At 35.7% G+C, this 24,819-nt stretch overlaps 2 protein-coding genes across 4 annotated transcripts in view; one reads left to right on the forward strand and one right to left on the reverse strand.

Moving 5' to 3' along the window:
• Positions 1-24,819, reverse strand: part of LOC133523759 (adenylate cyclase type 2-like) — a 302,517-nt gene that overhangs the window by 227,697 nt on the left and 50,001 nt on the right. Inside the window, exon 1 of one of the 3 annotated variants that reach the window (XM_061859470.1) lies at positions 17,364-17,864. The exons of 1 other annotated variant lie outside the window; for it this stretch is intronic. In XM_061859470.1, coding sequence (XP_061715454.1) covers positions 17,364-17,403 — 40 coding nt within the window. In that variant the 5' untranslated portion in view covers positions 17,404-17,864. Of the gene's footprint in view, positions 1-17,363; positions 17,865-24,819 lie in introns of those variants that run through there. One more of the 3 variants, XM_061859473.1, reaches the window with a different exon arrangement.
• The window catches only part of LOC133523760 (pre-mRNA-splicing factor ATP-dependent RNA helicase PRP16), a 454,093-nt gene that overhangs the window by 201,587 nt on the left and 227,687 nt on the right, over positions 1-24,819 (forward strand). The gene's annotated exons all lie outside the window — the stretch shown is intronic.

Consider the following 24,819-nt stretch of genomic DNA (forward strand, 5'->3'; position numbering starts at 1 on the left):
AGTCATCCTTAATGATGACTTACGCTAGACTCCAACGCTCACGGTAGTCATCCTTAAGGATGACTCACGCTAGAATCTAACGCTCACGCTAGTCATCCTTAAGGATGACTCACGCTAGAACGCTCCGGGTCCGGATTGAGGCTTCCGACACTTCGTTTTCTGCGACGGGTAATTGGTGATCACGTGATGCTTTCTTTAGAAGACTAAAGTGTTGGACACCTCAGCCTCCCTTTACCTTCTTTTCTATTTTACATTCCAATAAATGTACCTATTTTAAATGATAATATTTGCCGCCATCAAAATTCTCACAGCGTATTCGGAGTGAGGCCCGAGGGCTAAAAAGGGTCTCGCAGATTTGCCATCCCGGAGGATTTGAAAGTTTCCGAAATCTACTATTGGAGAGATAAATCTTAACTTTTCCACAATGGAAATGTGATTCAATAGCTTTTTTTTTTTCAATTACAGACACAATATTCAATTGCACTTGCAATACACAATATGCTTTTTTAAGAGTTTGTGTTGTTATTACTACCCTTACAAAAACAATAGTCTACTGATTTTTTAAATGTGCTACGTCACTACATTAAGTTATATAAAAATAATACTTTTTATGAAATAAATAAATGTTTTGATTGTATCAAATATCCTATTGTACAAAGTTACGGTATTGCGATACAAAATCTGATAGGTATTGAAGATTTTGCAAAATTAAAATTTCGGAAACATTTACAAATTTTGTAAATGTACCGGTGTAATTTTGCAATTTACCGGTGTAACTTTCCGAAGTATTTTATCTACCACCATTGTTAAGAATATAAGTACAGTCAGGAGCAAATATGTTTAAGCGAACGAGGTCAACTATTTACCTTAAGTACGGTTCTCTGCCTAATAGTTTATGCGGAGTTATGTTCTACTCGCTAGTCGAAAGTCGAAATTTAATAATCTGTTGTAAAATGTACATAATATGTTATTTCCAGGAATGTCGCGAAAGCGAATCCGAATGTTAGGGAATATGTAGTTGTTATTATCATTCCTAATTAGAAAAAATCCGTTAGTATAGTCGTTCGTTTTGTAGCGAACGACTATTCCTTTGTCTATTGTAAGTAAAACCGCACGTGCTACATATCTGCATAAGAAAAATATTCATAAAACATAGACTTTACCTTAGAATGAGATTTTATAAAGTGTTGAAAAATGCTGTCTACTGGTCAAAATTACATTACGTTACTTCAAAACAGTTTGCGCGCACTGCCCATACGCGAGCCGATGAGACAGGATACGAGTCATGACCTCCGCACATTCACATTCGCAAAACATTCGCTTCATTTGATGCGAATGCGAATGTCGATGCGAATATTCGTAACATCTTTAGTTATTATTACCCATATCACATCTAGCTCGCTTCAATAGGTATACTTATAAGTACGTGTAATTTTAACAAAATAAGAACAAATTGAAATCAATTTGTTAGTTTGAGTCGATATCCTGGTCTCCTGGAACCTGTGATTTCTAACCCCCTTATTCATAAACGTGTACTAAAGTTACGAAGCCGCTAATCATCGTTTGTCCCTTTCCATCATACCAATACGTCGGAAAGGGACAAACGATGATTAGCGGCATCATAACTTTAGTACACGTTTATGAATAAGGGGATAAATGACTACGAGTATTTTTTGAATTTCTTGCGTGATTTTTTCGGAAGAACATTAATAGTACTTTGTTAAGCTGTTTTCGATGTACAGTCAGCATCAATATAATATATGCTAAAGTACTAAAGCTGACGGCTAAAGTTACCGAATATATCGGCAACATTCCTTATTTATATGATAACAATATATCGTAACACAGTGTGTGTTACGATATATTTGGCCACTTTGGCTGTCACTATCTATGAATATGAGTATTTGATGCATACTGTACCTTCGTTAAGTAACACGTATGTTCGAGTTACAAAACTTTTCCCTAAATCTTCCTGAGTTAAGCAACATGTAGACATCTAACTTATTTTAAGAGGGACGAATTTGCGATCCTAATAAAACAACGGTACTTTTTCTATGAAATTTCCATTTCGAGAGAAAACGGTTTCCACTAACTAAATCTTAACAAAACACTTTGATTTTGATGTCGATAGCTTCAGCATAATATATTCTAGGTGTATTGGTTTCGCTTTAAAATTATTTTTGTATTGCAAATTTTGAAAAAGAGGAAAACCTATAAAGCTAGTTTTTATTGTGTCAATAATATACCAAAAAATCATGGAAAATTAACATATTCAGAAGTGGAAAAACATTTTCTCTTTTTTTATGGACAAGTACGGAGTATCCTTCCCTCTTAAGTAGCTTTGAGATTTTTTCAGAAGCGTCTTGATTAAAGAGGCACCTCTGTGAATAATATAAGGGCTCGAATAAGTTTCAGGAAGTTACGCTTTTATTGCCGAATGTACTTGTACGGTCGAACTCACAAGCATCTTTACAAGCCAACATGACCTTATTGTCAGTATCAGTGTTGGCCGAACGTTAATTAGAATTGACCATATTGAAAATTAACCATTACAAATTGAACCGTAAACCGTAAAGGTCGGTTACAGTTTACGGTTCAATTTGTAATGGTAAATATTCAATATGGTCAATTCTAATTAACGTTCGGCCAACACTGGTCTTAGAGGTTTATAAATATATTTTTGGAACTTTGGTTGGCTTGTAAAAATGATTGTGAACTTTGCTGTACTTGTTTGGGCACAATAACAGCTAATAATGTATTATTTTCGAGTTGTTATAAAGAACTTTCCAATACTTCCGGAAATTATGTCATATTTTAACAACGGCACGTGGCAGGATTAACTTTGAAGGTGAAGACGGATACCCATGTTGTTTGACATCTTTGACATCCCGTTTATGCCTGACGCTTATATCTCACACATCACTGCAAGTTTTTTTTTAATTCGGTAGCAAACAAGCATATGGCCCGCATGATGGTAAGCAGTCTCCGTAGCCTATGGACGCCTGCAACTCCAGAGGAGTTACATGCGCGTTGCCGATCCTAACACTCCGCACCCTCGTTGAACTCTGAAACTAGAGAAGGGATTTCTCTATAAATATACACCGCAGTTTTTAACATTACCCATTACACCATTTATCGCTAATAAAAATAAAGTTGGGATTTATTAATAAAATTTTTGATTCATGGCTAAAATAAAATTCTATCATTACAGTAGGACCTCTTTAATCCGGGCTCTATAATCCGGACGGTTTTGTCACAAACGACGGCAGGGTATGCGGGGTTGGGAGGGGCGGGCACCATTGCTAACCCGCTATCTATCGTTTTAAGAGGTTGTGTTGTTAATTTTAATTATAGAAACGTTCACGTATACAATAAATCATTCATTTATTTAATAATGAAACGCTATAAACAATGGCATCTATAATCCGGAAATTTTTTCGGTTGGTTTTTTGCCCATCCAGCCGGATGAAAGATCCTACTATATGTCAAATCTTGTATTACACCATTTGACGTTGTCAACATGCGCAGTTAAGTGGTACGCGGCAAAAAGACTAAACTGTTAGAGTTATTCTAGTTCATGATCTAAGGCATTATATAGCAGTGTTGGCCGAAAAATTTATGAAATTGATTGACCATATACCATTACAAATTGAATCGTAAACTGTAACCGTCCCTTATGGTTTACGGTAAACTTGTAATGGTTAATTGCAATTAACCTTCGGCCAACACTGTTATAGAGTTTATATTTTTCTTCTTGCGTGTCGAGGGTCCTTAAACATAGATGGATGCCCAGAAAATAGTGTTTCAGTTCTGTCAATCACGTACAAAATCTCGAAAATATCGAATAGGATAGCAAGTAGCAGCCAAATAAATACACAATCGAATAACGTATAGAAACAAGATAAACCTAACAATAACGAATCAACAAGTAACATCGAATGTTCAACTAATCAGGTTTATGAACTCGACCGAAACGGAATTTGTATCTGCAGAAAATATAATAACAAAAAAATATAACCCAGAAAAGCGAGACAATAGTTTCGATCCAAAAGGTATTATCTCGTATGAGCTATAGCGGATATATGACTTGTTGGTAACACTCAGGTTTTGGACATGAACTTTATCAATAAACCTAATCACGCGAATTCCGGCTGGACATGCGACATTTGGGATGACAGTTAAGGGTACGTCGCTTTTGAATGTTCCTACAACTAGTCCAAGGAAGTACCATAAGTACATGGTTTTTCCTTTTTTTTTACTTCCAAAGAGTAAAGTAGGTAAGTATACTCTACTCTTTGGAAATAGGTATACACGGTGTAACACGAGGAACTCGAAAGATTTTAACTACGCACTTCTGACGACAAATGGGGGATTTTTATAAATATGAATTTGAGTAAATTTCGCCAAAAGATTTCGCCAAAAGAAGTTTGATTGTATTCGTACATAATAAGTTAATGATATGGTAAAACTGGCAGTGAAAATGAATTTTTACGATTTTTTTTTGTTAAATTTTAGTTTTTGCAAAGGTTACTTGTCACTTTTTGACATCTATCAATAAGCCCCATAATGGCATCATCGCCAAAAGGCGTTTTCCACTTAGTTACAATAAGAAGATGTTTTTTTTTAATTAGTATTAACTCTGAAACTAGGCGAAATCCAGGAAAGTTTATATGACATATTAGTTTCTAAATGTGATCAGGAATGCACTGTTAAAATCTTTCGGTTTCCTCATGTTACACCGTGTATAGTCTGTCCGCTTTTCTAAGATCAAGTACGCCATAGTAAATGTATGTATGGCAAACTTGATCTTAGACATCGGACGGGCTATACCTATCTTGGAATGCTTTTCCCCGTATGCGCCGTCAATTTAAGTGACAAACAAAATCATGTTGCTGTTACATTCTACAACGCTCTATTCGGTAGTTTCCTACCAATTGCTAGTGGTTCTGTGAGCTGTAAGTAGGCCCGCGAACCCCGATGACTCCGCCAGTTCGAAAATATTATACAGGGCCCACTAAGTACCAGTTCGCCGGACGATATCGGCCTGCCATTCGCGATTGTCAGCTTTTGCGCAATTGTTGGTAATCAGTGGGCACCTTAAAAACTGAATCAACAAAATAACAAGGTTTGAAGTTAGGAATATAATTATTGAACCTGCTTTACCTGCTTACCTTGGACAAGAAGTAGTTGAAAAACGTGACGGAGGAGAACATATGAAAGCAGTTTCGCACTAGTTGAAATTGAGACTTTCGCTACGCTCTCCTTAAAAGCTTTTTTCAATAGCAAATTTGTTGCAGTATGCTAAAAGTTAAATGAACGTAACCTAATAATGCAGGCAAGAGAGCGCAACCCTTAACCAGGAGTAAAAAACATAAAAGATTTAATCAAGAGTTTGGATGTGCGCCGGGGTTCAACAAAATGGAGACGTCGAGGCCGATTCCGATTTATATACAATATAATAAATAAATTATTCATTTCAGGCCAGTTTTTCTATAGATTGTTAGTTAGTACATCTTAACCTAGATCTCACAGTTTTTTAATTGATTTATTTCTGATATAACTATTTCAAACGGCTTTGATACGTTTGACCGTGAAGATGTTTAGTGTAAGCTAAATGCACTAGAAGTTGTGTCATTAGACAACTCTCGCGCTTAATGGCGCGCCTGAGATTGCACTATGAGTCGTGTCAATATCGGATCAAAACCATAACAAAATGGGAAATCAAATTCGGCTTCTTTCAGATTCAGATTCGGCTTCTCTCAGATTTTTACTACTTGTACTTAAGATTATCGTAGCTTGGAACAAATTGGAAGTTGTAAACAAAGATATAGGATAAAAAAAGTACGTCAATGGTTGTAAAATTCTGTGACTAGGGTATCGTAAAATGCAAACAGGTGCTAGTTACAAACCATCATTTTTTTGGAACAAAACTCGTAACTTATAATTTAATGATTTTAAGTAAAATTACCCTAAAATGCTTTTACCATCCCTTTTCTGCTTATAATTGCAAATATTTTCTAGGAACAGGTAGATAAACAGAAAAATAAAACATATTTAAATAAAACAACAGCTCGAAAGTTTCTTAAAACATATCTCTACACGCTGCCTTGCATTGGCGTGAATCGTGTAAAATATAGATGGCTCAGTTACGTAGTCTGGATGACTGACTATCGAGCAGTCTGGACGGAATACTCTAGAATACCAAATGGCCGAAGACCTTCTAGACGTCCTAGGTACTGCTGGAGAGGCGAAGTTCAAAAAGACCTTACCGAACTTGGCGCTCGATTGAACAGAAACGGCTTTGGACAGAGAAGCATAGCGGTCTTTTGTGTCGGAGGCCAAGATCCACTTCGGGTCATCGCGCCACAGCAGTAAGTGAGATACTATCAATTACATTTAATTACGGTTGTTATGGTCAGACTGTTAATTAATGTCCATTGTAACATCTGTAACTAGTAATGTCCTTTAGCTGATTCATCTAGTAATAACTGAAATGAATACGAGAAACCTCTAAAAGATGATATAAAGAGTTGTTGTAATATATGTTTAGGTAGCTTTTATTACACAAAACTAAGGTAAATACGGGTAAAGTGTGTCTGGCCTTCACATTGGGGCCATTTACTTTAGTACTGGGGCAAGTAAGTTTGGACTAAATTTGAACTGGGGAGCCGACTTTTTCCTCCTCCCCTCTTTTTGAGGGATAGCCACGGCGAGATCTCGTGGCTACCGAGCTAAGAGCTATGTTTGACCTGAGTCAAAAGTACATACCCACTGCACGTACTTACCTCAGTGGTTATTGCAAGTTCACACATTTGCTACTTGCGTTTAGAGGCAACTTAACTCGTAATAAACACCAAATTAATCAAATTATTTATGTCTAGTCGGTGGTCTAGTGGTCAGGACGTTAGCAGCTTCAGCTGAAAACGCCGGTTCGATTTCGGGGCGACCACCGAAGGGGCTTATTTCTATTTTCTGTAGTAATTACGAGTACTTACTGATTTATATTTATAAACAGAATTAGATGTATGTGAAGGCCCCAGCTCCACTTATCCGTATTGACCTTAAGTATTACATTGCGATATAATTTAGTTTAATCTTAACGAGGCTCATATCATTTAGCTACACTGACCTGAACCTATTACATTAAAATCGATACTACCCAACCTTTTGGCAAAGGTTTTTTGAAGTAACCGCTACTTAGTGACAAACATTGTTTTATCTCCTTTCTAAGAATTATTTTATTGTATGCATTATATTTTGTACAGTTTACATTTGCCATTTTATATTTAGGTAGGTACTTCATTACATTATACAGTGTGTAAATTCACGATACTGGCGATAAGTTACGCCAAATATAGAATTTATAATTTAGAAGTTTTTTTTTTTAAGTTACACTAGTTGTTACGAGACATACTTACCTACACGTTGACAGTTACTTTAAAAAGCTCGTATCCCGTAACGTGTGTTACTTTAGATTGCAGGCCGAATTAATAGTCATTTTAACTGTTTCTAAGCAAACTTTAACTCAATATATTTACTGTCCTGTGCTAACCACCGTTTAAATATTCGCCCGTATTGAAATGCACACTGTACATATGTGTTTATTTTTGTCCCCGATCTATCATTAGTTATCTCGTCAATGTATGCGGTCTCATACTAATAAGGATAACACACATCGTGCATACGTCACAATAGGGCCAGGCGACACTGGTGCGTTGCGTTGTGTTTGCGTCGCGTCGTTGCGTCGCAACGCAACGCACCAGTGAGGCCTCACACATAGGATAATATATATTTATTTGTATATACGTATGTATATTTTGCTATTATTTTTATATGTGTAAGTGTATAAATAGAATATTGTTATATTGTTTAGAATAACTTGATTTGTGTTTCATATTTCCTCTCGTTGTGTACAATCCTGCACTAACTGCAACTTTCTATTTGGCCCAATGGTTGACTGGTAGAGAATGCCTTAAGGCATTAAGTCCGCCATTTGTACAATTTTATATCGTGCAATAAAGTTTAAATAATTAAATAAATAAATAGGTACTGAGAACAATTAAAATGAAAAGCAAGTCTATTACTTAGTATTAAAAATCATAATGTGTAGAAAACTCTATTACAGTGCAAAGCTGTTTGCATACGATTTAGGGCGGTTACAGGGTAGCGTTTAATACGAGTGTACGCGTACGCGTGTGCAAGCTCCTATAGACTAAGTTTAGGGAAAAGAAACGCGCGTGCAATCTCGTACCGCCGAACCGACCGTATACGGTCAGAAAAATACGCTAATCTGAAACCGCCTTTAGAGTGCATTGTTATTTTGATATTAAGAACTTTGCAACTGATTTAAGTAGAGTGGAAAGATCTCGATTCTTTATGAGTCTAAATTAGAATAATTAGTGTAATACTCAGTGTTGCTTTCAGTACAGATCAAACGGAGGCTAATGTTAAAGGACGTTTGTTCAGCGTAATGGTTTCGGAGAAATCAGCGACTTTGTGTTGTCGCTAAACCCAACTTTTGTTACTCGATTATTTTCTACTAGCGTTTTAACCCTTACCTAACGTTATCGACACCGTGTCAACACACAAAAGACGTCATGCTCTCCAGCAACCCCACATTGCATTTTGTATTTTTTATGATATTAGGATTTAGTACACAATAGGTACTCAATTTGTACTTACATAAAAAAAATTGTACCTCAACAGATTAGGAGTACAAGCCAAAAGTATTTGGGGTTGCTGTAGAGCATCCTCCCAGCAAACCCTCTCGAGTTTTCAAATAAATACTATATTTTCTACTAAACGAGAGGCGAGAAAATTTAGTACTCACGATTTTACCCTCAAATATAAACTGACTATGTCTAATTTAATTACCATGACGTCACAAATGCTGTCACTCGGACGCCAGAGGCCAAAGTGTCAAAACTGAAATTGGACTTTATGCTTTTTTGTTCTTCAAAAAAGGAGTGTACTGATTTTTAAAGGATCGGCGACGCGCATGTAACACCCAGGGGTTGCAGGCGTCTATAGGCTACGGAGACTGCTATCCATCAGGCGGGCCGTATGGTACCACCATCGTGGTATACAAAAAAAATGCAACGTTCAAAAAAAGAGTTACAAAAAAAGGTCAAAGGTTATGTACATTATTTTGGACGTTATCGAATATCAGGTTAAAAGTGACCCAAGCGACGCTAACTATGGCAGCGCTTGACAATAAAAAGTTGATTCACCTCTATACACACACTATATGCAGTAGATATTATATCACATTGTTTTTAGAACATCAAAGCCCAGGGCCAGTCATAATCATAACCCGTAATGCCGTTGATTATTAGCAGTTTAGAACTAAACAGTTACCGAATATCAGGTTAAAAGTGACCCAAGCGACCTTAACTATGGCAGCGCTTGACAATAAAAAGTTGATTCACCTCTATACACACACTATATGCAGTAGATATTATACCACAATGTTTTTAGAACATCAGAGCCAGTCATAATCATAACCCTTCCCTGAGTACAGTTAATTGCTGCGAGGAGTGGTCCTCGGGGCAAATAAACTGATGTCACACGCGACGGTATCATGATATGAAGTAATGGATCCACTCGTACACTCGAATGCAATAAAGACGGGTCAATATGTGGGAAACACCCCTATAATGGACGTGGTACCAAGAATGAGACATATATCACAAATCCTGACGTTATTACATTAAATGGGTTATTAAAGTTATTTGGTATTTATTATTCATGTAAATAAGTGAAAATTTAAGATAAAATTTTTACTCATTCTACTTTTATTTAATATTTAATTTCGCTATAATAAATTCCTTGACTGTATGAGTAATGCCATTGACTATTGGTAGATGTAGAACGAAAGAGTAAAAAAAAAAGTAAGTAAGAGGCAATCCCGCTAATTTTATATTCATATTTGTTTATTGCACTCATGTACAATGTATTATGTCTAGGACTTATTATTATGCTTTACTTTTGCATACTTTAATGAACGAAATCATTTTAAAATTACTGCATTTTGCTAAAATATGAGTTTTTTCATCTATATAGCAATATAAATGTTTTTCGCTATGGTATATTTATCTTTAGACATGCAAAGTCTCAGATTGCAAGTAAATCCTAAGGAAAAAACATAGCCATACGTCTATTACTTTAATTAGGTACTGATTATGCAAATTTGCCTATTTGTTTAACTCGGGTGAAAGGTACTATTACATCCCTTGGTTAAAAATCTACTACACTAATAGCTCTAGTTTAGCTTATTGTGACGGAAGGGTATCTACGGAACCCTACACTGAGCATGGTCCGACATGCTTTTGGTCTATTTTTTTTTATTTTAACTTTTTGTACGTTTATATAAATAAATAAATTATTTATACGTTCCCTCAAACATGACATTGCTGATTTTTTAGAAGCAATTTTCATAGAATTTTCATATTTTTATCTTTTGTGCATACTTAATTTGTTTTAAACTCAGGATTCGAATCGATACAGTCCCTCGAGAAAACCTCGAGATTGCTAAATAAACCCCTTACCGCATGTAATAAAAATATTTATTAAAATATTCACTTTTTTAGTTGTCAATACAGTTGAATAGCATATCAGCCATATATGGCTTCGTGTGCACCAAGGGTTGAATTGTATGAGAGCCGTATTGTGATCCAAAATAGCGCTACGACTTTCTAAAAACTGCATTTTCTGAACCTACTGCACCTGAAATACGAATCGCAATATATATAAGTCAGTACCAAAGGTGGGTACATATATATATGTATATATATATTGGGTCGGTTTAGGTAGGTTTCTTCTATTGAGGTATGCCATAGACTAGCCATAAAGAGTATTTGTATTTTGTAATTGTACCATAAATAGAGTGCAATCAAGTTTAAATGAAACAGATAAACCTAACAATATAAGGTATCTTTGTTGACAAGTCACGTACGTTATTGTAAACTAACATCATAAACTCAAATTGAGATGCGACATTTAACACGAAAACTAGTGCAAATTGTCCCCGCCCGGACACGATCAAACCAAACCGTTTTCAGTCGTGTCATCCAAATACGAACCGTAATCCGTCGTATTAAGATTAGTTTACGGTTTAGAATTCGCAAAAATATATTGGGAAGCTGCCAAATCTGTTCCAAGGCCAATGACCGGTCACAGTGAAAGATAAGAAACAGTGTTTTAACTGAGCAACAAGTTTGATCAAAAGGGAAGGAAAAGTTGCGAGGATTACTGGCGCATGAAACATACTATGTTGTTTATAAAAAGTGTTTGGTTGACGAATAATAATTTTAGACATGTTGACATGAATAATAAAATATGACAATTATAGCAATGATCGAAAGTACACAAATTTACTGAAATTATATTTTTTTGCGATCGAGATATTTTAAGAGTAAAACATAAATATTGAAGAATAAACAAATGACAAAATATGTCGGCCAAAGTATCAGTTATATATTTTTTTGTGTTCGAACGCAACAGCAGCCTTTTAAAATAGCATACCATAAACTTGGACAACGTTCCTATGCCTACCATGCCAGTCACAGCCTGGCTTGAAAAAGAGTGTTTCTCTACCAAAAGTCGTCTATATCTTATCCCTACTAATTTCTACTATACTTTACTAACTCCTACTATTATTAGAAATACGAAAGTAACTCTGTCTACTGCCTCTTGATGCTTAAACCGCTGAACCGATTCAGAAGTTTTGTATGGAGCCAGTTTGAATCCCGGGATAGAATATACGATCCTCCTAGCCCAGTCGGTAGTGACCCAGCCTACGAAGCAAGAGCTCCCGGGTTTGAATCCCGGTAAGACCATTTATGGGTTCATCACAAATATTTGTTCTTGAGTTATGTATACAGAGTGAAATTGTTATGTTTGACCATTACGCTGAGAGGTGAATATGTAGGTCATACTGAACAACTTTTACTGTGGAGCCAATCCCAAAATCGCGAAAAAAAATCAACTGTTCCATAGAAAACATTGACATGTGACACACTAAAATGTATGACCGGCATTTTTTGCGAATTCGGGGTATACCCTATAATAAAAGTTGTTCAGAATGACTTACATATCTACTCCTCAGCGTATGGTCAAACATAACAATTTCACCCTGTATTATCTATGTATCTAAGTATGTATATCGTTGTTTTAGTACCCATAGTACAAGCTTTATACTTCGATCTGTATAAGAATGTCCCCAAATTTTTATTTATTAATTTTTATCACGAAAATCTTTAGTTTACTCAGAAGTCTCTAGTTCCTAATAAAAAACAATCTTCAGGAAGTTTACAGTAGTTCGTCTGTCACCCGTACTGTCCAGGAAGTGTCCACTGCGCCCGCTGTACGGAGATCAAGTATGTTCACCTTGACTAACAATCGTTGTCACTCGCCAGCAAAAAGGCGAGACTGATTAGCAGATCCCTCATACCCAATTCCTATAACTTGATCTCATCATTCGTGTTAAATATGAATCAACGGAGGTCATTTTATATTGGCTGTTTTTGAAATCGCTTGAACTCGTGAAATTCAAGAAGATACTAGGCATTTATGAAGGTCAGTTGTTGTATTCTTAAATTTTATCTACCAATAACAATGATCGCATGACATTGTCAACGATATGAATCGCTGGTGGCCTAGCGGTAAGAGCGTGCGACTTGCAATCCGGAGGTCGCAGTTTCAAACCCCGGCTCGTACCAATGAGTTTTTCGGAACTTATGTACGAAATATCATTTATCAGTCGCTTTTCGGTGAAGGAAAAACATCGTAAGGAAACAGGATTAATCCCAACAAGGCCTAGTTTACCCTCTGGGTCGGAAGGTCAGATGGCAGTCGCTTTCGTAAAAAAAACTAGTGCCTACGCCAAATCATGGGGTTAGTTGTCAAGCGAACCTCAGGCTCCCATGAGCCGTGGCAAAATGCCGGGACAACGCGAGGAAGAAGATGATTAGCTGAATCATTAATCACATTAATTTCACTACGTCGTTATATCAGGTTTATGTATCTGCTTCGGCGGTCAACTACGCTGGAAATCGCTTCCTAACTGAGACAGGAAAATAATCACTTGATTGCCCTGGTCAGAGGCAGAATGTACAGCTAGCTTCAAAATTACATGGACACATTACACATGGTATACATTTACAAAGTGGTGGGTGACTTTTACAGCTCAGTATAGGTACAGTCAACCAATTTGAATCCTAGGCCACTATAGAACCTTGTCGCTTTAACTACTCTATACATGACATGCATCACTCAATAAGCACTGTCGTAGAAGTCATTATGACATGGTTCTATAGTAGCCTAGGAATCAAATTGGTTGACCGTACATAAGCCCCGATAGATGGTTTGAACTCACCATCGCGAAATCCGCATGCCGTACCGATTACCGATTCGCACAAATGCATCACTCATCAATATGATGTAAATAAATTAAATTATCTAATACAGATTACGGATGCGGTTTGGGGAAAAACCGTTCGCTCGTGTAAGTAAAAATAAAACTAGTATCTTCTTTGAATACTTATTTGACTGTAGGTTAATCCCCGTATAGTCTGCAATCAATGAAGTTATAAATTAAAGGAAAAATGGAAAAAAAAACATCGATTCGGGTAAGATTCGAACTTGAGACCTTTGGAAACACCGCTTTAACCTAACCAATCAACAAAAGCTTGCCAGACCCGTGTGAATTTTTTCATTCCTTCCTTTTATAATAAAAATAATATTATTATATTGTATGTATGTATGTCACTTTATTGCACATAAAGAGGTTAAGATAAAAAAGACAAAACAAAACAAAAAAAAATGTTATGTACAAAGGCAAACTTATCCCTAAAAGGGATCTCTTCCAGCTAACCTTTGAGAAAATGCGAAAGGATCAAACACTAACAGGTGAAAGACAAATCAATATTAACAGTAGCAATATGAGAATTATTTGTTTATTTGTATATTATTCCTTTTGTTTGTACGGCTTAGGGAGGCGCATAGTGACATCTACCGTAAGAATATTATATCTTAATTATTCTAATGTCGTCCGATCATCTAACTCGTGGTTTTCCGTCACTTCGGCTTCCGAGTCGAGGTCTTCAGAACAGTACTCCCTAATCACGTACGAGCCCGTAATCTCAGATTATAATGCTTCCCAACCGGCCCAACCTGTCATCGGCATAATGTTCAGAAACTCTGCAACCCGTAGCCTAGTTTTGCTCCGGTCGCACCAGTGCACATTCAAGTGATTTCTTTGCATCATCTCTTGCCTAGGATAAATGCAGTCATCTCATCTGTTACATCAACTCTACAGCAAAATGCTGTTATTCTACCGCCCAACGTTGTCAACAATCAATTTTTTTATTTTTATATATTTAGAACACAAACAGTCACCTATACAAATGGATTTGAAGTACAATGTAGAGTACTTAACAATCCTTAATCCTTAATTTATCCTTCTTCCTTTCTGGTGTCCCTATCCTTGGGCCCTATGAATATGGCTCTCGAGTTTATTCAATTGAATATCAGGAGCATCAGTCGCAGGAGATATGTCACTCAGACATACAATACAACCCTAGAGCTGGACCAAGCTATAGTTCGTGTCATCCACGATGACGCGCAGATTTATCAAATCTAACCTTTAATAACATCAAAATACGAGTCAAGGCACGCGTCGTCGTAAATGACACGATCTATAATTCTGCATGGCCTTTGCAATGACAAAATGTATTCCAACATTTTGTTTTCATTAGTGTCAAATTTCTATGAAAATACGACTTCTATAAGGACACTGTTTAATTTTGTTCTATTCGTCGCTTTAAAGTTAGCTTTGACGGACTCTGTCTAGTTATTTCTGAAAAGTGGTTGAAAACAAACCACTTCAACTTCAACTGTCCTAATTTCATTTGTTTGAGACGAGACAATCCAAACGGTCGCTTGGCTGTGTCTTTCTTCTTTAGGAAGGATATTAACTATTCCATAATAAGCACCATATGAATGTGAAGGAAGAGAAATAGGTACCGTAAAACGCTGCAACTTTGCCTGGATTTTGACGTTTTTTTCTTATATCTGTGAACCTATTTTTCATTATGAGTTTCATGAGTATTAGTCGGAAAACATACCCTATACCTTACCAGATAAGACTCAAATATCATTACCTAATCATACTGTATTTCCGATTTACAAGCAATCAAAGTGGCAGGCAAAGTTGTAGGCCTAAGACGTAACTTTGCCTAGACGGATATCTCCATAAATAATGTGTTGCTATTTGCAATAATTATTTACTCTTGTGCATGAGACATTATGCTTGCCCCTGACAGTCAAATTATTGCCATAAGCTTAATACTTTTTTTTTCACATGCAATAGGTAAAGTTGTAGCAGGTTCCACAAACTTTCTATACAAAAATATCGTTAACTGTAGGGTTGTGCCAAAAAATTATTATTATTAAAAAAAAAAACTATTTATATTGTTAGTTACAAAATAATCAACAAACAAATGTAATATAATGTTGTTTGATTTCTTTTTCTTTTAGTATTTAATAATTTGAACTTATTTGAATTTTTTTATTACAAGTACATTGCAGATACACTATTTTGCTAATTTTCAATGCATTATTGTGTAAAGTTCTATTTCATTGTAAAGTTCTAATCACCCATCACCTTTGAACTCCAATTGTAATCGACCTGACACCTGACAACCCAGATTTCGATAAAAAGATAACTGCAAGACAAATCAAATGAGCCTAAACACAGTGGATTTATTATGTGTTGTTTAGAAGTTGCTATTTTCGGTCTCCATCATCAGACCATCTCGATGGTACCATAAACATTGCATTGTCACCCAAGTTACATAAGTATGTCAAACACCTCAATTGGTCGCTAATAAGTGGTTGAAAATTAGCAAATTTTGAACAAAAAGACAATTACAAGTAAACATACAACATAATTATAATACAATAAATCTACAATTGCAAGTAACTACAATAAAAATATAATAACAGATTGCAATAAGTTGTTTTTTATAATTTTCATTTTAATACCCATAAGTTTTTTTTTGTTAACGTTAGTCTATTATTGCATTGTCAACAGATCTACATAGGTACCCACACTGAAAGTCGGTGAAAATCGACTTGCAAGATTTGACTTAAACAAACAAACATTGCAAGTTAATAAAAAGCTTGTAATAAATAAACTCATTTAAGCAGTTCAGGCAAGCTTACTTTTACTCTTTTCTGTACATTTATAAAATCCAGCTAGTGACAGCCCTAGATCCAGATCCAAAATTGTGTCATTCAAGTTTCCAAAACACTGCCCAATATTGCCTAGTACGTTATTATGCTGAAATCATGTCCTTTTCTTGAAAATATTAAACTTACGGGAAATAGACAGTCTTTACTTACCCTGGGACGTTACCACTTCTCAAAAAAAACCTTTTTCGTAGATAAAAATTCAAAAGTTGCGAGACCCTAAAAAAATGCTGCCGCTCACGCTGACTTATGATACGTAACTGGCGGAGCAACAATGGAGTTACCATTGTAAAAAAATGAAATATGTGTTGCCAGAATAATGAAGATTACTACCAAATGGTAAAAAACAAGAAAAAACTAAGCAAATTCGAGAGGTCGTAATTGAAATGAAATAGGCAAAATTGAGCTTAAATGGCAAAGTTGCAGCATTTTACATGTCAGGATCGTAGCAAGTGGAAATCCGTGGTCTCTGCCTACCCCTTCGGGAAATAGGCGTGATATGAATGTATATACGTACGTATAATAAGCATTCCATTTTACCCTTCTTAAATGATTAATCTGAAATCTCTAAAAAACTGCAATTAAATTGGTTCAATACTACGGTTCCATAGGCAGAAGATAGTTATTTTATCACCCCAACGCAAAAAGAAGGGTCTTCCTTAGAAGATACTTCCTTATAACATGCTTCTAAGTAAGACCCTTTTTTGCGTGGGGGTTAAAAATACAGGATATTAAAAACAAATCACACCAATAAAAAACTAATCACTATATTACAGAGAATATTAATTAGGCGAGCAGTATATTTTTTTTATTCATCATGTCCCATAAATAAACAAAATTTTCAGATTCATACTTAAAATTTTTAGAAACTCTACAATGAAGCTTAGGTAATCTCCTTTGGTTACATTAAATTAATTTTCGTATTGTTGTTTTTAATTATTTATTTCAATTAATAGTGGTGCATAGTTACTCCAATTTCTTAAACTACATAAGTATTAAAATGCTTAAATTATGTTAAAGATGGCCCTTGAAATGAATTTCAGATTTTTGAGTAGATCATGAGTATCCAATGTGTAACATAACGTAATCGTTAATACCCATCCAAAACATACCTTCAACATCCTCCTCTTTGTCCAAATCAGCCATTTCCATAAAAAAATTAACAAAAACGCACCAAACTCATTATTTAAACCCACACAAAACAAACATAAAACTGAAACAATGCAATCACAAAACTAAAACAACCGGGATATTTCGCGACGCAACTTATGAAGAATCGGGAGCGACGGAGCACAACCTCCCTCCTGCACAGCCAGAGCGGTACTAAAAGGAAAACAAGAAAACCGTTGCCATTTTAGCGGGAAAATCTAGTCAACCAGCTTAGTATTCCAAACGCGAACGCCAAATTACTTTTTTATTTCTCATACACTGATGAAAGAAGTTTAACCAAGGCAGTTGTAATAAAAAGTTACACGTATTCAATATAAAAAGGAAGTAATAAAATTGCGGACTCATTTTGGTTGGTTTAGCCGACTCTCTTATTTATTGGATCATTGTGGCAGATTGAGTTCATTGAGCTTTGAGTGCCTAAGTCACTTGTTGAGCTGTCGAATCTAGCCAGTAGAAGTGGGTACCTATTGTAAACACCCCTATAATGGAACAGGCACCATTAATGGGATAGTATGGACAAATCCTGTAAAACAAATATTTACCATTAGTTTTTAATCGCTGGCAACATTTTAACACAAAGAAGAGCCAAAGAGCTGCTTAAGTTTAATTTTTCATTGACATTTGTTAGTTTGAAAATGAATGGTGCCATATATCCCATGACTGGAGCAAAAAACCACAGGTTTAATTGGTTAATAATATTGATTGCACTATTGGACATTCAACTTTTAAAGCGTAAAGCAGTAGAAATCTTACAGGTGTCGGTGAAATATAAAAAACACTCCAAATTTTCTCTTAAATGTCCCATGATTGGTGCCGTTAACATATTTTCCCGTAACTGATTCCGGACTAGAACACAATCATTTACGAAATGATTAGGGAAGTAGTAGATAAGCTAGAAGAGCGACTCTAATGGTAAGTATACTATATTTGAATACCGGATCATTCGCATATATTAGCAGTCTTGTCTCTTTTCACACCATATTAAAAGATATCCATTGCTGAAGCCCTGCCCAATGATCTCCACATAACAGGTCATGCACTGACTTCAACCAACAGCGTCCTGTGATCTAGGCGATCGTCCTATTATATAATTCAACCCACAAAATCGTTAGTCCCGCTCCGGCAACTTTCCAGATGCGAAACCATTCATTTGCGACTTTCACACATTTCCATAATTAAAGGGCACTTAAAACGGTCCAGTTTCCACGATGTTTACCGTTTGAATATATTTGAAATGAAACCTTGAGTTGGTAATGCACCTGGATGTCCATCAGATAAACTACTTACCTAATCTTTTTCTTCTGATTTTTTTGTTCTACGTCCCGAATTTGTCCCTCAACATGCGTGATTTTCGTCTATTTATTATTTAAAAGATAGGTAAATATTTTTGTGCGGTTTACTATGAATATAATCTGGTATGGTATGGTCGGGATAAGTGGTGTACTAGAAGACAGGCCTATGCTCAGCAGTGGGCGATAAAAGGCTGATATGATGATGTGATGAGATGATGGTCTGAGCACACTGAATTAGTATACTGTTTCACTGAAACACACAATCGTTCCGTGGAATATGCCTTTAGAAAATAACATTTACAGTACATTCAAGTGCAAAAATATGTATCGAAAGAATCGTCTCATAAATATGGTACTACGCTCTTATTACACTGGAATAAGATGCTATGGGACATATTTTTGAGTAAGATGTGTACACCCATATTTTTACACTTGACTGTACATATGGTGCTATTTTCCCGCACGCGTGCGGGAATGAACACTTTCCGTGCATATGTTGAAACTTGAAAGAGCCATATGTACTGTAAAACGTTGTATGTACGAAACTTTGTCACTTTATCACCACTCGTTGCGAATTTCCTATTTTTTGCACTTGTATCGTAATAGTACATTACATGGAGTGTTTTAAATCGACACGAGTTGCGAATTACCTATTCGCACATGTATCGTACAACGTTTTACAGTACATATGGCCCTTTAAATGTTCGACACAGTAACGTAATAATATGCTAATTTTCGCACTAGTGCTATAAAGTAGCACCATAGGTATGTACTGTAAATAACTATAACAATCGAGGAGCTTAAAGTAGTACCAAAATATAGAAATATCTGCGACTTTCATAACCAATTTAACGCCGGAAACGTATTAAAAAGAAATGATTCCCTGTTTTCCTCTAGAAAATTATCGTTTGATCTTTCTCTAAACGTGACCTTGGAATCTCCTTAGCCCTCATGTTTGTACTTCGCAAATACATGATACAAGAATGTACATGCTTAGAGAATATGAAGAGCTTTCCTGTGACCTTGAACTTTGAAATGTGTCGATTGTATTGGTGTATTCTAAATTAAAATGTTGAATTGATTTGCCTGGCTTGCAGTGCTTACCTCACTCACTAATTAAATTACGAGCGGAAAGTACTGTGACTACTGTGAGTATTATCAAACCAATAGCAGAAAAGCCAGACGAGTGTGAGTCCGACTCATCCACCGAGGGTATCGTATAACTATAACTTTATTTTATTTTAGAAATATGTAGTTTTCAGATTTTTCCCTGTATTTATCGTGTAAGAGGTAATATCCTCCTTATCAAATTTCATAGTTATATAGTTAATTTTGACTCCTTTGAAAATGTCGAAATATACGTTTGGTGTGTCATAAACAGCCGTATCTTTTTTGCGTTAACTTAGAAGCCTTGATTTTTTCACAGCATCAAGGGACTCTATACTTGAATACATGGTTTTAATTTCAATTCGATATCTCAACGCATTCCTGAGAAAAAGAGTCTTGACAGACAGACAGGCGGACGGACGGACAACAAAGTGATCCTCGGACGGACGGAACGGAACTCTAAAAAGAACAGATTTTTCAAAGATATACTGATATGCTTGGGTATTTTTCTAACTGATGTTCCCACTGATGTCATGACCCTCGTAGATCACCTGACTAAGTATAAATATACAAGTAATCCCTTGACCTAACCCTCGACAGCAGTTGTCCGTAGACAGGAAGATGAGATAGCTGAACGTCGTCAAGGCCAACAAGAGCGAAAACAGGTTCGCAGGGGAGGTCACCAAGAATCATGTAAAGTGACCGCTAAAATGTGATGGTGATGTACTGATGTGGTATGAGTATCTTAATGTGTTATTTTGACATGAATGCAATAGTATTTTGTGCAACAGGTATATTATAAGATTTTTTTAAATTCAAGGACCTCGACTCGACTTCGTCTCGTTTTGCTACTTCGGCCCATGAATTTTAAGATCTTATTGCACACAAAAGGCTCTAAGGCAGCAGCAAACACCTAAAATGATGAATAAAACCAAAGTAAATATTGGTTTTTAGATATAACCTAGAAGTTAGCTTTAAAAAAACACAACAGTTTTATATTGTGTGAATATTTATAATAACACTGGTGTTAGGGTCCTATAGACAAGGGTGTTATGGTCCTATAGTCCATTCGAACGCACACTATCATCAGAATGATATCTTAATTATGTCATTTCATTCCCGTACTTGTCCGTACATGACTGTATTGGCGCGAGCGAGACGTATACCTAAATAACATGAATCAAATATCATTTTGATAGCAGTGTAAGTACGTTCGATTTGGCCTGTCATTTTAAAGATAAAGATAGTTTATTATTCAAGTAGGCATATTACAATGCGCTTATGAACGTCAAATAAAGCTACACCGGCTCTAACCCTACACCTCTGACCCAAGAAGATTTAAATCCCCCCTCAATTGGAGGAGGGTTTTTGTACATTGATACACAGTTATTCTGGTCCAGTGGGTTCACACGGCACGGGCCCACCTTGTATAAATATGTGGCTATTCTCCGATAAACAGATATGACGAACAAACTTGAATGTACCTTCGTCTTATTTTCGTCCCAATTTCAGTCAGAGCCGAGCCGGTCAAACTCAATCACCACAACATTCACTATTGACGATTCATGGCAAAATGTTGCTCAATCCGCCTTATTCATGCTCTTTCATCCACATGCATCTTACTATAACGAAATAAGAGCTATTTTCAAACGGCTATTTAGAACCCGATGATGGACAGTATCATTCACAGGAAAATTAGATATAAATTATGGCCAGTACATGGTTAAATGTACGAGTTTATAGATAAAGGCGTAGTACGTTTGAGGAAATAAGGTGGAAATTTTACCTGTTTATACATTTTAAGGGCCTACTAAAGCCGCGAATACCGGTTCGTAAGCCACGCCCGCTAGCTTCCTCACTCCCCGCTAGCACGCACACATGGAAGCTCTCCGCGGAGTCCGCGGCGCACGTGAAGGTGAAAGCTCCATCTAGCGTTACAAAAGTTAACTACGATTATACGCGGTCGGCCAGAAACTTAATTCTTAGAAAATATAAAAGATGGCGTTATTACTTGATACTAGAAAATAAAAAAATATATTGTTGTAAATTGTAATAAATCTGAGACTACAATATAGCCAATTTTTATAGTTGATTTTTGGAAGATGTTAATAGTATAGTTAATTGTAAGTATAATTTGTTAGTTAGTTACATTGTTAGTTATCATATTTTATTTAGTAATATATTGTTGAGGCAGGAAATACAGGGTGCCGTTTTCCGACGACCAATTTTTCGGATGATAGTGAATCACAGTTGTCAGTGGTAACTACCTACATATAAAAAAGAAAAAAGTAAGTAATATGGTAACAACGAAAACTACCAAAAAAAAGTGAAGTAAGTATTTTTATTACGCTGAAATATGTAATATTCAACTAATAACTTTTAAACAATTACTCAAACAATCAGGGTGATTCTTAAATTGTGTCTAGAAAAATGTTTTTTCATAAAAGCTTTTTATTTTTCACATATTGTTACGTATAAAAAGCATTTTTTGATGCATATGGTCAAGCTTAATACCCTCAGAAAAGGTAAATAAAATGAGTACATAATCACGGCTGTCACAAAGTGTCCCTCAGTCGTGACGTTTCGGCATTTTGGCGGCCAACTCCACTATTTTGAATTATACAATATTTTTAATATAGCCTAAGTTACTCCCATGACTAAGACACATCGAATGACAGCTCATACGTTGAAATTCGTCAAACTAGCGCTGTAGAGCGTGACAAAGAATCGGTTACACATCATACATCCACATACACGCGGAAACCATTTTTCTGCTTTGGCAGTTGGGCAATAATAACAAATGAACGTAGCTAAAAAAATCCATTTCTAAAGAGTGAATATGCCTCTAAATTAATCGAACGAATTGAGAATGTCACGACCACGTGTCTATATGTCACGAACGTGGATTCAAAAGTCCGTGGCAGGGACAGAATTGAGGCCACTGTCGTGACAATTTGAAACATGTTCGGTATTACCTAAAAATTACCTTTAGACTTTGCAAATATTAAATAATTAGCTCAATCAATAATAATGTCCTATAATATTTAATTTAATAATAATATTTAATCTCGAATGTATTAGGTATATCTTATGTTACAAACAATAACGTGAAATGAGTACAGACTTTTAAAACTCTAACACGGCGGTGACGCGTTAAGGTTGACCTTTTTTTTTGATTAACACAAATAAATAATTTTCGACAACACTTCTCCCTTCAGCCATTTGCAAATATGACACCAACACAGTATTGCTGTTCTAAAAAAATAGCGTTAAAAAGGCTGCCAGACGTAAAGGTAACTTTCTACCGAGTACTGCATGTTTATGTTACCACGCGCGGCGGTGACACGAAAACTGATCACAAGATGTATGTTATTTAAATTGTTATAAAGTTGTTATATATCCATACAATTTATAATCCGTATTGTGGAATAGGTGTAAGTGTTAACATTTGATTTAAAATTCTTCCAAAATCACTTTCAAAGAAAAATAAAATATCATAAAATCCGAGGAAGTCACACTACACGTTCCGTGACATTTCGAACTTCTTAATATGTTTCTAATAAATGCTCTTAGGATATTAGGTTGACATAAAACTAGAGGTAAATTACTAAGTATATTGATATTCAGTTTACTTATTTTCTTAAAAATATATGCTATTCTTACAGGTAACACAAAATTGACGTATGTATTTATGATTCTTATTTTGACTGTTTTTAATTTAAGTTAATTTGTATTGTATTTTCGTTTGTTTGTGATGTAATTATGGGTCTTTCACCTGAAATAAACGATTTCATAATATCGTTGCCCTGGCTTTGGTTCACTGTGATTTTCATTCCCGTGTGTTTTGATATAAAATGTATTCTTCATGGGCATGTACAATGTTAAATCATATGTCAAGTAAATGATTATTTACTTTCATGGATTAAGTAAAAATGATCGTAATCATAACAGTTGATCAAAGACATACTTATTTCTTTTCCCCTGGTTCTCATTCCATGCCTTTGGACTGGGGTTTCAACTAAAATCAATTGGCACTTCGTTCTATAGATCTTAAAAATAACATTAACTTGCTAAGAGCGTTCTATGATTCAGTGTATTATTTTGGAACTAATTGTTCCGAAATTCATTGTCATTATGTCATTCCTTGTCATTCCCTTATCGGTTTTTTCATTCCCTCGTCGCTTTTACTTTCTTTTTATCCATTTTATTATTCCCCTGATATATTGAAATTATATTTAATAATCTGATTTCAAAGAACGACCCTTCAATGCCCGCCATAAGCTAATTGGTTGGCTAATGGTTTCAAGAGCATGGACAAATAAAGTATAGCCTAACATTATCAACACAGACTCGCGTTCCTCTGAAATGAAAAGTTTGATCGGGATATCCATAATTGCACAACGCCGTCTATTAGGAACTACTTTAATTATCAGACAGTTAGACAAGAGGTTGAAGCACCGAACCAAGTGTAATGAACTGAGTGCCTACCGCGAACCACGTTCGACGTGTTGCCTCCCTGTCACACTTACGTACGAATTTACAAGTGCGACAGAGAGGCAACCCGTCGAACGTGGTTCGCGGTAGGCCCATCAGAGGCCTGATGCTGCTGTTAAATGGTGGTATCTGCTATAGCAATTGCCTAAACTTACAGGAAAGCGATTTTGTAAAGACATTGTTAGTAAGCGAAAACTAAGTAAGTATAAAACTTTAATAGTCTTTGTCAAGACTAAGATATATTAAATTATTAAGGTATAAAAGTAGAGCGGTATAATTTTAAAATCTGAAAAAAAAAAGAAATTAAAAACAGTTTAAGTTCTAAGATGTACATTATCGAAAACCATCCTGTATATGTTAACATTTATAGTATTTTTCAAACTCGATGGGGAGGGTGACAGGTGTTATCTCTATATAATTTTAAACCTAAAAACGCCAAATCTCGCAAAATGTATTGAAACGACAGCTGTCAGCGTACCCATATAAAAATAGAAAGAAAACTACT

The sequence above is a fragment of the Cydia pomonella genome, chromosome 12 (assembly GCF_033807575.1).
Source record: "Cydia pomonella isolate Wapato2018A chromosome 12, ilCydPomo1, whole genome shotgun sequence".
Classification (NCBI taxonomy): domain Eukaryota; kingdom Metazoa; phylum Arthropoda; class Insecta; order Lepidoptera; family Tortricidae; genus Cydia; species Cydia pomonella.